General features: G+C 38.1%; 1 protein-coding gene and 1 long non-coding RNA gene across 4 annotated transcripts in view; one reads left to right on the top strand and one right to left on the bottom strand.

The window, feature by feature from the left end:
- Positions 1-14,155, top strand: part of LOC132541311 (uncharacterized) — a 205,681-nt gene that overhangs the window by 142,665 nt on the left and 48,861 nt on the right. The gene's annotated exons all lie outside the window — the stretch shown is intronic.
- FAM81B (family with sequence similarity 81 member B) overlaps positions 4,343-14,155 on the bottom strand; it is a 51,089-nt gene continuing 41,276 nt past the window's right edge. The window contains exons 8-11 of one of the 3 annotated variants that reach the window (XM_060201185.1): positions 9,204-9,254; positions 8,144-8,279; positions 6,480-6,600; positions 4,343-4,638 (exon numbers count right to left, since the gene is read on the bottom strand). In XM_060201185.1, coding sequence (XP_060057168.1) covers positions 4,505-4,638; positions 6,480-6,600; positions 8,144-8,279; positions 9,204-9,254 — 442 coding nt within the window. In that variant the 3' untranslated portion in view covers positions 4,343-4,504. Of the gene's footprint in view, positions 4,639-6,479; positions 6,676-8,143; positions 8,280-9,203; positions 9,255-14,155 lie in introns of all 3 variants that reach the window. The other 2 variants (XM_060201184.1, XM_007531423.2) reach the window with 2 other exon arrangements.

Below are 14,155 nucleotides of genomic sequence, written 5' to 3'. Positions count from 1 at the left end.
TGGTTTCATTCAGATGTGAAATCTAGAGAAATGGAATACATGGTCCTGGTATTGGGGGCTAACAGGAAAAAAACTTACCAGGACTTTGTGAGCACAATGGTGTTACCACTGGGAGAGTAAGGACTCAGAGTTTTGGTGGTGGGTGTGGTGTGTTATTAATGTGTTATTAATCACAAAAAAATGTGAAAAAATAAGAGGAAATCTAGGAAGAACCTTAGAAGGAAGGAAACCTCTTCCAAATAACTAGGTAAATTTTATTACTTTTTCCCATCTGCATGTGCAAATGTAGGCCTGTACAATGATAAGGTATACAACAGGCTTACTAGACTTTGCATCTGCTAGAAATTGAGGCCAGTGTCATCTGATTATTTCGGCTAAACACTGATTATATAACAGTTGCCAGCCCTTGGTTTTCTCTTTACTCATAAGTCTGTAAGCTTTATTTTGCCACTCCATGTCTTAGACACCTCACCATTTCTTTTTTTCATTTTTAAAAATTTTTATAATTTTTATTTTTATTTTTTTCTGTTTTTTTAAAAATTTGTTTTCCCTTTTGTTGACCTTGTTATTTTTTACAGTTGTTGTAGTTATTATTGTTGTTATTGATGTCATCATTGTTGGATAGGACAGATAGAAATGGAGAGAGGAGGGGAAGACAGAGGGGGAGAAAGACACCTGCAGACCTGCTTCACTGCCTGTGAAGGGACTGTCCTGCAGGTGGGGATGGGGGGCTCGAACCGGGATCCTTATGCCGGTCCTTGAGCTTCGCGCCACGTGCGCTTAACCCGCTGTGCTATCGCCCGACTCCCTATAATTTTTATTTTAAAATGGAAACAGCGACAAGACCATAGGATAAGAGGGGTACAGTGCCACACAGTTCCCACCACCAGAACTCCGTATCCCATGCTCTCCCCTGATAGCTTTCCCTATTCTTTATCCCTCTGGGAGCATGGACCCAGGGTCATTGTGGGTTGCAGAAGGTGGAAGGTCTGGCTTCTGTAATTGCTTCCCTGCTGAACATGGGCATTGACAGATCGATCTGTACTCCCAGCCTTTCTCTTTCCCTAGTGGGGAAGAGTTCTGGGGAAGTGGGGTTCCAGGACACATTGGTGTGGTAGCAATACCTTTTTTTAAGAGACCTTGCTCTCCTTAGTAATCAACTAATTTTTGAGAGGAAGTAGCAAAAATTCAGAGGTGTGTGTTCTTTTCTTGAGGATTCTATGCTAGTGTCCTGAATGCTTAGTAGTGCTGAACAATGGCATTCACACATTAGTGGTAGACAGTGTCTTCGGTGTAGAAGTTGTTTGGGTTGCTGGAGTGGGTTTTTCCCCCCACACCATCCACATGCTTTTATGTAGGCCCACCTACTTGAAGTCCCTTGTAACTGCTGTGCACTGCTTTTCTGGAAGCAGCAGCTGGAGTTTGGATTCTAATGCCTTATAGATGTAATGGCTGCTATTCTTCCTTTGGTTGCCAGGACTTTGAGCAGACATACACTCCACTGGACAGTTGGCACCAGTACCTTCTCCACCTTCGGTCAATTGTCTTCAACCATTAGCTTCCCTCTTGAGAGACTAGAAAGAGGTACTTTTAAAAGAAAGATATACTTCCTTACTATCATATTGTTCCAGGAAAAATGTATATTTTCCACTTTTCTGCTTTAGTCCATTGCTAGAATTATTGCAAGCCAATGTACTTTTTTTCCTCATTTACAGTATAAGACTTTTGAATTCATGTATTTTTAGATACTGGTCTGAATCAAGTTAAACACCAGAGTATAATGGAACTTGTCTTTCTCATTGGAAGTAAAAGTTCTATTTATTATTGTTAATTACTCTCTATTTATTATCTATTAATTAATAGAGGAACCATGTAGCAGAATTTTTAAGGGCAACTCTCTGGAATGACAAATCCAGTAACTGGCTCTGTCTCATACAAGCAGTGTTAACTTACATACATTACCTAATTTCTCTGTGCAGCTGGAATAGACATCTGCTTGGATTAGATGTGTTAATCTAGATAAAGTGCTTAGATCAGTCTCTGGGTCTTTATAATATTTAGTATTTATGCTAATAGCTCAATAAATGTTTTTCAAATTCTTCCAGTAACATACTATGTAGGTGTTATCCTGATTTTAAGATGAGGAAACTAACATTTAAGAATTCAAGATTATATCCAAAAATCACACAGATAGCAGCTTCTGGAAATTAGGTTTAACCTGAAGTGCATTAAACTTCCAGACCCCTGAAGACTTCTCAGCATAGAAATGTGGATTACTTTTCTGTTTTCTCAGTTTGTCTTTTGGGACCATAAAAGTGAACTTGGCTCATGGTATGCTGCTGAATTCATCAATTTTATTTTCTCTACAGTTGTCACATGTGTATGTATCTCCTGAAAATGTAGTAGGACTCTCCAAGCAGGAAAGACTATGGAACTTTAGTCCATGGGTTAGAATATTTTATGTGTAGATTAAGAGAAATATCCTTAATAATATTTAGTAAAGAGAGCGTGTGTGATTCTGACTCTGAGAGGGAAATGCCACATTGAGTAGCCAATCCTTTCTCTGAGAGGCTCACAGTCCTCTTGCAGTTTAGAAGCTTATTTATTTCATAGCATGGAAGGGCAGTCCTGAAAGGATTTATAACTATTCTCCACTGAGCTTATATTATAGGAGAGGGTCCTTCTGATTTAGGGGGAAAAAACAGTAGGTTTTAAAGCTCTAACTAAGAGCTGTAAGGGAATCCTTGACACCTTCTGCCAGCAGGAAATCCCTCATAAGAAGAAAACTTCAAAAGACTTTTCTTCTCCTAGTTCAGTTTTAACCTAGAGACTTCCTACCTTTTTTTTTCTTTTTTGTTGTAACAATGATATAATATCCTTATTTATATGTCCAAATTTGAACACTACTAGTAGAGTTTTTGTTGTTGCTTATTTCTGAAAAATTCTTAGCAGAATTACAGGGTATATATATATATATATATATATATATATATATGTATAGATAATTTAATTACTCTTTGTTAATTTGGAACAGTTATTTGAGATTACTCAGAATAGTTGTCCTTTGTCCTAGCAAGGATGCCTGACTGCAAAACATCCTTGCTATTGTGCTTTTCTTTATTTAACAATGAAATTCTTTTTTAAAAATTTAATTTATTTTATTTATGCATTACTGGATAGAGACAGAGAGAAACTGAGAGGGAGGGAGAGATAAAGAGGGTTAGAGACACACACCTGCAGCCCTGCTTTACCACTCATGAAGCTTTCCTGCTATTTTGCTTTAAATATTAAATGCTAGTGTGACAGTCTCTTGGCATATAGTCAGCAATGCTATAAGTAAATGGAGAAAATAAATGTAGATGCTTCACAAAGCTAAAGGTGACGGACATTGGTCAGAAAAATAGGTATTAGGAGAGAAATTATTTCTCTTCTCCTCTAAGCCAAGGAAGGAGCACAGTCTGTGACAATTCTGTCATGAAAAAAATTAAGACACTGTTCTAGCAGGTAATGTATGACATGGGTAGTTTTTATTTTTTCTGGTTATAATTGCCTAGAACCAGTCTCTGTATCTAACATAACTAGAATAGTTAGAGATATTTTATTTTTATATAAATTTATCATTTGCTCCTGAATTTATCACCTAGATCAAATAATGTTGGTTTGTGTGTGTAAATTATTACTTTATTTTGCATGGTTAGCTCTTACGTGATGGTAATTTCAATACTTATTGAGTACAACAAATCAATAATTTAAGTATACATAAGTGACATTTGATATAAAATCTGAAATTGTTAGCAAAGCAAAATCAAACCACTGGCTGTACCTCTGAAGACATTCCCTCACAGTTTAAGAACTATTTTCAACTAGTTGTTAGTGCTTGTAACTTTTTTTTAAAGTTTTTTTAATATTTATTTATTTTCCCTTTTGTTGCCCTTGTTGTTTTATTGTTGTAGTTATATTATTGTTGTTCTTGATGTCATCATTGTTGGTTGGATAGGACAGAGAAAAATGGAGAGAGGAGGGGAAGACAGTGAGGGGGAGAGAAAGACAGACACCTGCAGACCTGCTTCACCGCCTGTGAAGCGACTCCCCTGCAGGTGGGGAGCCGGGGCTCGAACCGGTTCCTTTCTCCGGTTCTTGTGCTTTGCGCCACGTGCGCTTAACCCGCTGCGCTACCGCCCAACTCCCGCTTGTAACTGTTTTTATATAAACCCAGATACAAGGTTTTCTTGAACATGAAAATGTTGATAATAATGGATTTTATACTAGTTAATAATGAGCTGAAACTGAAAAGTGAGTACTCTTCCTAGGGTAAGTGGTTAAAACATTAATGAAGACGTAGTAAAGATTTTTCTGCTTTATTGAGTTTTCTGGTATACTCATGTCCTCAGAAGTAGTGAGAAATAAAGAGGTATTATAAACAGCAGCCAGATATTCATTTTCTCCTTCTCAATTTCCCCCAAGAATCACTGCCTTGGTTGGTGAAAAAGACGCCTGAAAAGTTTTATACTTCCTGGAGTTCCACTATTTTACGCTGTAGTTTCTTTAAGTCTTTTCTCACTTTGCATTTCTCTAAATCCATCTTTGTTTTCTGTATTTGTTGGAGGGAGCTAAGAGAGTCGTGAATTGATTTAAATCCTAGAAGAAGATATGAGAATAGGTATACTTAAGCAGTGCATCCAAACAATTTCGACGAAAGTTGCTAATCAACAGTCCTGCCACACTTTAAATTCCATTAAGACAAGTCTGAAAATATACCTTTGTTCATATATTGTATGTCACGGACATGCATTATTTGCAGTAGTACAGTCAACTCACATCTGGTTTCACTGTGACAATTTAACTGCTATTTCCCTTCTACCCAGATATATTAGATAAGAAAATAATTCTCCATAAAGAAAGTTAAAAAAATATTTTCTTCTGTCTTCTTTGGTAAGATATTTATTCAGCCTTTACTCTTTTCTTTTCTTTTCTTTTTTTCTATTACCAACATGAAGGTAAAGGTCACAGACAAGGATTGAAACTTCTCCAGGGCTCGCGAGAAAGTCCACGAGAGAGGGCACCTGTTTCACCATGTATGTGACCCTGCTTCAAGTCTGACCCCTGCTGCACTGGGCCAGCGGTCGGGGGTGGGGTGGAGAGGAGCTTCAGTGCTCTGTCATCTTTCCCTCAATCCCTCTCTCTCCTATTTGAAAAAATCAACCTGGAGTGGTGAAGCCCCAGCAATGACAAAAGAACCAACAAAACCAAATACAGACAGTAACAACAAAACAACCACCTCTTCTAGAAGTAACCTATTTGAGTGACTGGAGTTGTGACTGTCTTCCTCCCCACACCCAAAGAAGCACCATTTTATGCAATGTAGTCCCTCCATGACCACAGACCTACATATACAGACTATTCCTTATTCACCTGGACATTTCATAAGATGTTCCTCTACACTTTTTTTTTTTCAGTTAAAGCCTAAGTGTTAGTTAGGTATTTGTTTAGTAAACTCAGTAAAATGCAGAAATCTATAAATTACAGATTCATCTTCAGGTCATCCTGAAATTGTACCAGAGAAAAAAGTAAATTAAATCTCTGGTAATTAAGTAGGAAGAAGGCCTAGTGTCGGGGCATGCTTTCTTGTCCAGATCACTTGTGAAATTGTTGTGATGGAAATTTGAGTAAGCTGTGGTGGTGAGGACAACAGGGGTCTGATTTTCAGGTAGAGAAATTTGTTTGTAAGGAGAAGGAAATTGTAGTGTTTTCTCAGGACCCATTATGAGTTTTCTATATAGGACCAAAAATTTGGTTGAATTTATATTTTTCCCCTGAGCTCTAGAAGGGGAGAAAAATGAATTAGGCCTTTTTCTACCGAGGAAATGTCTGATTCCTGGTAACAGAACTGTGACTTGAGGCAGATGGCTGTCTACAGCATCTATCCCACTTGGTTTCTCCCTTTGACAAATTAGATAAACCTTTCAAATTAATCCTCTTTGATGTTAGCTCAGCTTGACACTCCTGCCATTAGCCTCATTAAGAAGAAAAGCAGTTACTACACTGAACTCTGTTAATTCATCTCTTTTTTTTTTTTTTTTTTCATTTCTAAAGGTCAGGCATCCAGTTTGACATCTGTTCAGACTCATTATCTACAGTTCAGTGAGAGAACCATTTGATTTAGGGTCCTAATTTCAAGATATACCCACAAATGAGATCTTGGTGATTCCCCCAAGGAGTTTCTAAGCCCAGCAATTCCATGAGCCTCTAATTTTAAAGGGTGAAAACAACCTTAGAGACAGGCCCATGCCTCTGTCAAGTTTGAATGAAGGAAGTGGATTTACGTACCAGATAGTATGCTGGCATTCTGTGAGGGAATTAGGAAAGGATGATGTCACTAATGACAAAATTGATCCTTGGGTAATAGTTCAAAGTAGAAAACTGAAAAGCTGGATATATAAAGACTGATGCTCTTTGCTTAAGCAAAGGTGTCTGCTCACCTGATTGATATTCATACTGCATTTTCTCTAATTCGTTCCAGATATGCTTTTCCAGTTGGTTCATCTTTTTGGAAAGTTTATTTTCTGTTTCTTTTGCTTTGTTTACTTCTGCTTCCTGTTTCTGTTTATTAATGAAATCCTCTAATTTGTTAGAAAGATGCAGTAACTTTTCCTCCATTTTACTTTCAGTTTTTTCCTATCAAAGATATAATGTGATAAAACTCTACAGAAAAAAAAGTAAAAATACGTAGATTTTGCATTTCATCTTAGAGGTTTTCTTTTTTTTTCTTTGACAAATTCACTTTTCCATCTTAGACATGAAAATTCAAACCAAGTTCTTGTATTTAAAAACTTTAAGAAGTCTAAGAGCTCATGCTTTTGCTTGTCCTTGTTTGAAGTTTCTAGAATTCTGCCTTATAGTAGTAGGAAAAATAAAAGGATTGTTTTACTGACATGTGTTGAGGACTTGGGAGTTTTAGACTAGTGTTTCAAAAGGTATAGTCAGAGACTGTAAGATTCTGCTCCTTGGGCCTGCCCCAAAGTGTTAGATAATCTTATTCATTGGTGTTTCAGTTAGAATAGTGATTCTCAGGGAGTCGTGCAGTAACGTAGCGGGTTAAGCACACTTGACGCAAAGGGCAAGGACCAGCATAAGGATCCCAGTTCGAGCCTCTGGATCCCCACCTGCAGGGGAGTAGCTTCATAAGCGGTGAAGCAGGTCTGCAGGTGTCTTTCTCTCCCCTTCTCTGTCTTCCCCATCTCTCTCCATTTCTCTCTGTCCTATCCAACAACAATAACAATAATAATAAAAAAAAACAAGGGCAACAAAAGGGAATAAATAAATATAAAAAAATTTTTAAAAAAGAATAGTGATTTTCTGAGAGGGCCAACTTCCTAAAACTAGGTCACCAGAAGTGACTCTGCCCTGAAGTCCTGGTTTATTTTTATTTGTGCTATTAGACGCAAGTCTCTCTCTACCATGAGGAGTAAACCTTTTGCCTGCAGGTGATCCTCATGTTCCACTAGAGTTGCCTCTAACTCCAGTCTGCATATGTTGTATATGGCCAACAAAATTATTTAGTTTGGTCCTGCCAAAACAACCACATAACCACACACTACTCAAAATTCAATAAATTTAAGAGGAGTTTTTTTCTTTTAGAAATATTTATTATTTTTTTTTTAGGAATTTATTTATTCATGAGAAAGATAGGAAAGAAAGAGCCAGACATTGCTCTGGTATGTGTGCTGCCAGGGATTGAACTGCACCACCTCCTGGACTACTCCAGAGACTTTTCTAGCTCGCATTTTCAAGCTTTGTTGTGTCAAAACATCACCTACTGAACTGGTCTAGAACTACAGGTTCCAGAGAAGACACCAGAGGATCTGGCCCCTTGACTCTAGATTAGGATCTGGAATTTGAATTTTTCAAGATTTCTTGAGATTATGCTGACATAGGTAGAGCTCTCTCTGAAATATGGGTTCACAGAATGGGGGGGGTTGCCAGTAGATGTCTGGATTCCATTTTGTTGCTCAAAGACCTATGCTATTGACACAGTGCAGTGCACTCTGAATGCTGAAGTGCCACTTTGGAGAGCTTTGCTCCTTGTTACCACCCAGCCAGTCACCATCCAGCCACTGCCTTTGTGGGTCACAAAACTCCTTACCATCTTTTCCTGTAGAAGCTTCAGACTCTTATATACATGGTCCTGGTGATCCTTTTCATATTTTAATAACCGATTTTCTGTCCATTTTTGGTGGCTCTCGATTTGCTCACATGTCGAATTTGAAAGTGAATTAAATCTAAGGGGGAAATAAGTTTGTTCTATTTTAATAAACATAAGATTTTATTTTTTCAAAGTATTTTATTTATTTATTTCAGTAGAGACAGAAATCCAGAGGGGACGGAGAGATAGGGAAACAGAGAGACAACGGAAGCCCTGCTTCACCACTTGTGGAGCTTTTCCCCTGCAGGTGGGGGCCAGAGGCTTAGAATCCAGGTCCTTTGTGACAAGTGTCTCAGGTGCGCCACCAGCTGGCCCCTAGACATAAAATTTCAGACTTAAATAAATTTAAACCTGAGACCGGACTTACTGGAGTATTCTGTAACAGTACCCCCTTTCTATACCTTAACACACACACACACACACACACACACACACACACACACACACACACACACACACACACACACACACACACTGATAGAATCACAGCCATGCAGACTTTCTATCAGGGTCCAGGTGCACATCACTGTCATGAAAGAAGCAGTCTGAAGGCCCAGGTAGTAGTGCAGCAGCAGAGCACATGCCTTGTCGATATGAAGCCCTGGGTTTGAACCCCAGAACTACTTGACAACAGGAAAGGTGACAAACATCATAAATAATGGAGTGATATTCCAGTCTCACTCAAACAAATACAACTATAAAAAGAGAAATACTTTGATAAGTAACTTGGAGTGAGGAGTATTACTCAGTGGTAAGAACAGGCAAACTTTCTCTGGATCTCACAGTAAGTACTTAATCTTTATTTATTTATTATTTATTTTTATTTATAAAAAGGAAACATTGAAAAAACCATAGGATAAGAGGGGTACAACTCCACAATTCTCACTGCCAGAACTCTACATCCCATCCCCTCCCTTGATAACTTTCCTATTCTTTAACATACATTTATTTATTTATTTATTTATTTATTTATTTATTTATTTATTTTCACAGTACTTACTTAGACTCTAGGGGCCATGTGATCTCTTTGCAACCACACCGTGCTGCACTTCTAGTAGGGAAGACATTTCAGTTGATAAAAATTATTACTCACTTATAATTAGTAAGCCTGACCAAACAGCCGTGACTGCTGCTAGTCAGACTTTTTGTAAACACTGAAATTTCACATGTCATGGAATCTTTTTTTTTAATTTAAATGGGTGGACAAATTTTTCAATCCCAGGTGCAGGCAGATTTGATAGAAGCGGTACAGAGAGTCTGGACAGGAGCTTGGGCAGAGAGGACCTGCACTGTGAAGTGAAGGAATGGATTGTCAGGAGGAGGAGGAAGGCAGAAGGAAGAAGAATGTGCAAGTGAAACACTCCTGGGTCATCTTCTTGGTCTTGGGTAAAATCTTCAGTAAAGTCCTCAGAGCCAGCAGTGGGTCTCTGCGAGGGGATTTGTTTTTATTGGAGAGAGACAGAGAGAAATCCATAAGGAAGGGGAGATAGAGAGGGACAGAGGGAGACAGAGACACTTGTAGCCCTGCTTCACCACTTGTGAAGATTTCCCCCTGCAGGTGGGGGCTGTGGGTTTGAACCTGGATCCTTGCTCATTGTAACGTGTGCACTCAGCCAGGTGCACCACCGCCTGGACCCTTTGAGTGGATCTTTTAGGTGGCGACAGCTTAGAGAAATGTTGAGTTAAGCACATGGGCACAAACTGCCAATAACAGGGGCAGGTTCAGTGCAGGTGCAGGAAGGGACTGCTGTGCATTATAAGACCACTAAGGGACAGAATATCTGTTTAATAGAAGTAAGTAGATATTATTGCAGAGGTTAAAAGGGTTGGAGTAAGATAGCATCAGTGAAGCAGGTCTGCAGGTGTCTTTCTCTCCCCCCATCTTCCCCTCCTCTCTCCATTTCTCTTTGTCCTAACAATGACGACATCAACAATAATAATAACTACAACAGCAATTAAAAAAACAACAATAAGATAGCATCAGTGTACAGAGTCCTTGTAGAGTGGTTGAGAGTTTGAGCAGAGAGGGGAATTGATATCTGCAATTACAGAAATATGGAAATGAGAAGGGGGGTGGGAGAAAGACTGGCATGCAGTTTCTGCATATGTCTTTTTTAATTTTATTTTTAATTGTTTTATTTTTTTAATTGGGGAATTAATGTTTTACATTCAACAGTAAGTACAATAGTTTGTACATGCATAACATTCCCCAGTTTCCCATATAACAATACAACCCCCACTGGGTCCTCTGAATCCTTCCTGCATATGTCTTCTGTATGTCACTTGCTCATGGTAAGATGTGAAATTCACATTGCCTTTTATAATGGATAGAATGTCAGTTTGGAATGAGGCATGATGTTTCTTTTAAAAATATTTTATTTATTGGGAGTCCAGTGGTAGTGCAGCAGATTAAGCGCAAGTGGTGCAAAGCGCAAGGGCCACTTCGAGCCCCCAGCTCCCCAACTGCAGGGGAGTCGTTTCACAGGTCGTGAAGCAGATCTGCAGGTGTCTATCTTTCTCTCCCCTCTCTGTCTTCCCTTCCTCTCTCCATTTCTCTCTGTCCTATCCAACAACTATGACATCAATAACTACAACAAGGGCAACAAATGGGAATAAATAAATATTAAAAATATTTTATTTATTTTATTTTACTGAAGGAGACAGAGAGAGGAAGTACAGAGATTCCAGAACAATGCTGAGTTCTGGCTTATATATGATGCTAGGATTAACCTGGGATGTCAGAGCCTCAGGTATGAAAGTCTTTGGCATAACTATTATGCTTTCTGCTCAGTCCACTTATTTCTTACTAAAAATATCCAGACTTGTGTGGAGTGGCTCAAAAGAATAGTCACTCTAGTGTTTTAGGAAAAATGCTATGGTGATAATTTAGTTGGGCTATTTACAGTTGGTTATTGCTTAAGACATGCTGGATATATATTACACATATGCCTCTCTAATTCTCTTGAAAAAATTGAACTAATTTTTGGAAAAGTCAAGTGAGATCATTTTCATTAAACCCAGGGTCACTTAGCAATGTTTAGAGACTTTGGGAGTTGTCACAAAGGGAACAGCTTTCTGCCATGTGGTGGGTGGAGGTGAGAGTTTAATGTAGTGCAATGCACAAGGCAGCTCTATTTGACAAAGCTTTTAGCTAAAATTGATGGTACCAGGGTTGAGTAGCTCAGATCTCAAAAATAAAGTAAAGGGATGGGGACATAAGTTAGTTTTCCAGCTGTTATGCTAGTTATACAATAATAACCAAATTCTGACAATTTCTCTGAATCATTAAAAAATATACACAGGGGAGAAGCTTCATGAGTAGTGAAGCAGAGCTTTAAGTCTCTCTCTCTCTCTCTCTCTTTCTCCTTCCCTCCCTCTCTCCTTCTCTCTCTCTCTCTCTCTCTCTCTCTCTCTTTCTCTCTCCCTCTCTCCCCTCTATCTTCACCTCCCCTCTCAATTTCTGTCTCTAATAAATAAATTAGTAAAATATTTAAAAAATTTAAGATGACTGTTTTTCACCTAGAGAACATGGCTTGATGTAGGCAAGTAACTAACACGAAATAGGTTGTTCTCCTGGTCTAAATCTAATAATTTCAAAACACTGGCTAATAGCTGTTGGATCTCAAACATATAAACTCTCAACTGATTGAGGGAAAACCTCATTTTAACGAAATAATTCCTTTGTTTGGTACATTCTTTTAGGTGTGTAATGGTCTCTGCACCTCTTTTATTCAGATTTCTCCCCTCTCTCCCAGGGTTATTGCTGGAACACTGTGCCTGTATGATTCCTCTCCTCGTGATGGAAGCCTCTTTTTTTCAGATAGAGTCTGAGAGGCACAGAGGATGAGAGATAGCTAGAGAGAGAAAGAGACAGAAAGAGAGAATCATTACCACAGTGGTCTACCTCTTACAAAGCCTTCTCAGTGTAGGTGTCTTGTGTGGTGATTGGGGAGTGAGTTACTGCTGGGCCCTCATTCAGATCTATATCAAAGCAACATTTTATTATAGAAACTTGCTTTGTTTTTTTTCCACCATGAAAGGTAAAAAATAAAAACAAACAAGCAAGCAAAAAATGCTCCTCTCTCCTCTTTACAGTCCCTGTTTTGTTACTCTGCTTCATTTTTCTCTGAAGTTCTTATCAGCATGTGATATAAACTAACTTGTTGTCCCCTCTCCTCCACTGGAACCTAAACTGCATGATAGCAAAGCTTTTCCTTTGTTCATATCTATGGACAAAGTCTAGGACAGAGAAAAATGCTCAATAAAGAGTTATTGAGGGGGCCAGGCAGTGGCACACCTGGTTAAGCACACACATTATAGTGCATGAAGAGCCAGGTTCAAACCCCTGGTCTTCACCTTCAGGGGGAAGGCTTCACAAGTGAAGAAGCAGGGATGCAGATGTCTCTCTGTATCTCTCCCTCTGTATCTCGCCTCTTCCTCTCTCAATTTCTGTCTCTATCCAATAAAAAGATTTATTGAAAAAAGTTATTATTTTTCATTAAGGTTTGTTCACAAATAACAAATCATAGAAGAGTCAAGCTATTTAGAAACTTAATCTCAAATTTTCTTCTTTTTCCTTTCTACTGGAAGTATTAATGGTGATGGTTGAGAAAGAGAATCCCCAAATAACCAAGAGGCCACTTTATAATAGAGAGTTCAGCCTTTATTGTTCAACAGGACTATGTAAATAACTGAGAACATTTACTTTCATTATTGATAGCATATTAACATCCTCCGAAAGCCCAGGAACAATTAAATGGACCCAATAAATATCTCTGGAAGGTCCCATCACTAATTGAAATTCTGAAATTAAAGCCATAAAGATTGAATTCTTATTTATGATGCTTTTATTACAAGACTTTCCCTGCAGTTGAAGATTCAATTTCCTAGCAAGAGTCAGACTCTTGGCAGCTTATTAAAATATGAAAGTATGTTTAACATCATTATCAGGGTCAGAAGCATAGCTCACCTGGAGAGTGTGCCTGCTTTGGCATGCATGAGATCTAGATTTGAGCCTGGTCCTTAATACACTTGAGGAAGCTTCAGTGCTGTGTTACCTCCCCCCATCTCTCTCTCTCTCTCTCCCTCTGTGTGTGTGTGTGTGTGTGTGTGTGTGTGTGTCTGTATCTATCTGAAAAAAATTGGAGCAGGAAAGTCATACTTTGTTTATTCACAAACAAAAAAAATCATTCTCCATGAAAAATAAAAAAAGATACTGTAAAAATTTTATGTAAAGTTTGTACTTTCCTTAGACCTTTCCATAATTTAACCATGTAAAAACAGGAATAATTTAACCATGTAAAAATTTCTTTTCTGTAATAGACTTTACAGTTAAAAATTCAGCAGAGTGAATTTTTCTTGAATGACATTTGTATTTTACTATCCAAATTATATTTCTTACTTTCCAAATTCTCAAGTTTTCAGCTCATAGAGGAATATTTCTATCAGATGTAAATAAGATTTTTGTAGGTAGACAGATGGATGATTGCTTTTTTCTTAAAACACAAACATCAGATTTTTAAATCGTAACCAGAGATTTCACTGGGTAGTATGAACTATTAGACAATATTACTTTTTAGAAATTTTGTGCTGGTGGAATAAGGTTAAAATATACACTATATAGGCCAGCAAGAAAACTCATTTGGATAATGTTCTGTTTTACCATATGCACTGTCCAGGTTTGAGCCTGTCTTCCACCACAGTGTGGAAAGTGTTGATGCTGTGGTGTCTTTCACTCCCTCTGTTTGTCATTCTTTGTTACTCTCTGTATGTAACTGGAAAAGTTGACTTGGAGCAGTAAAGTCCCAGCTCCAACAATAACAAAACAACAACAACAACCTACAACAATTATGTTGGTATTACAAATGGAAAAATTACAAAATGGTTGGAAAAAATTCTAGTACATGTATACCTACAATATAAACAATAAACCTATTTATATATTTATTTATA

Source organism: Erinaceus europaeus, chromosome 11, assembly GCF_950295315.1.
Source record: "Erinaceus europaeus chromosome 11, mEriEur2.1, whole genome shotgun sequence".
In the NCBI taxonomy this organism is placed as follows: Eukaryota; Metazoa; Chordata; class Mammalia; order Eulipotyphla; family Erinaceidae; genus Erinaceus; species Erinaceus europaeus.
This window is presented reverse-complemented; position numbering and strand designations above follow the sequence as displayed.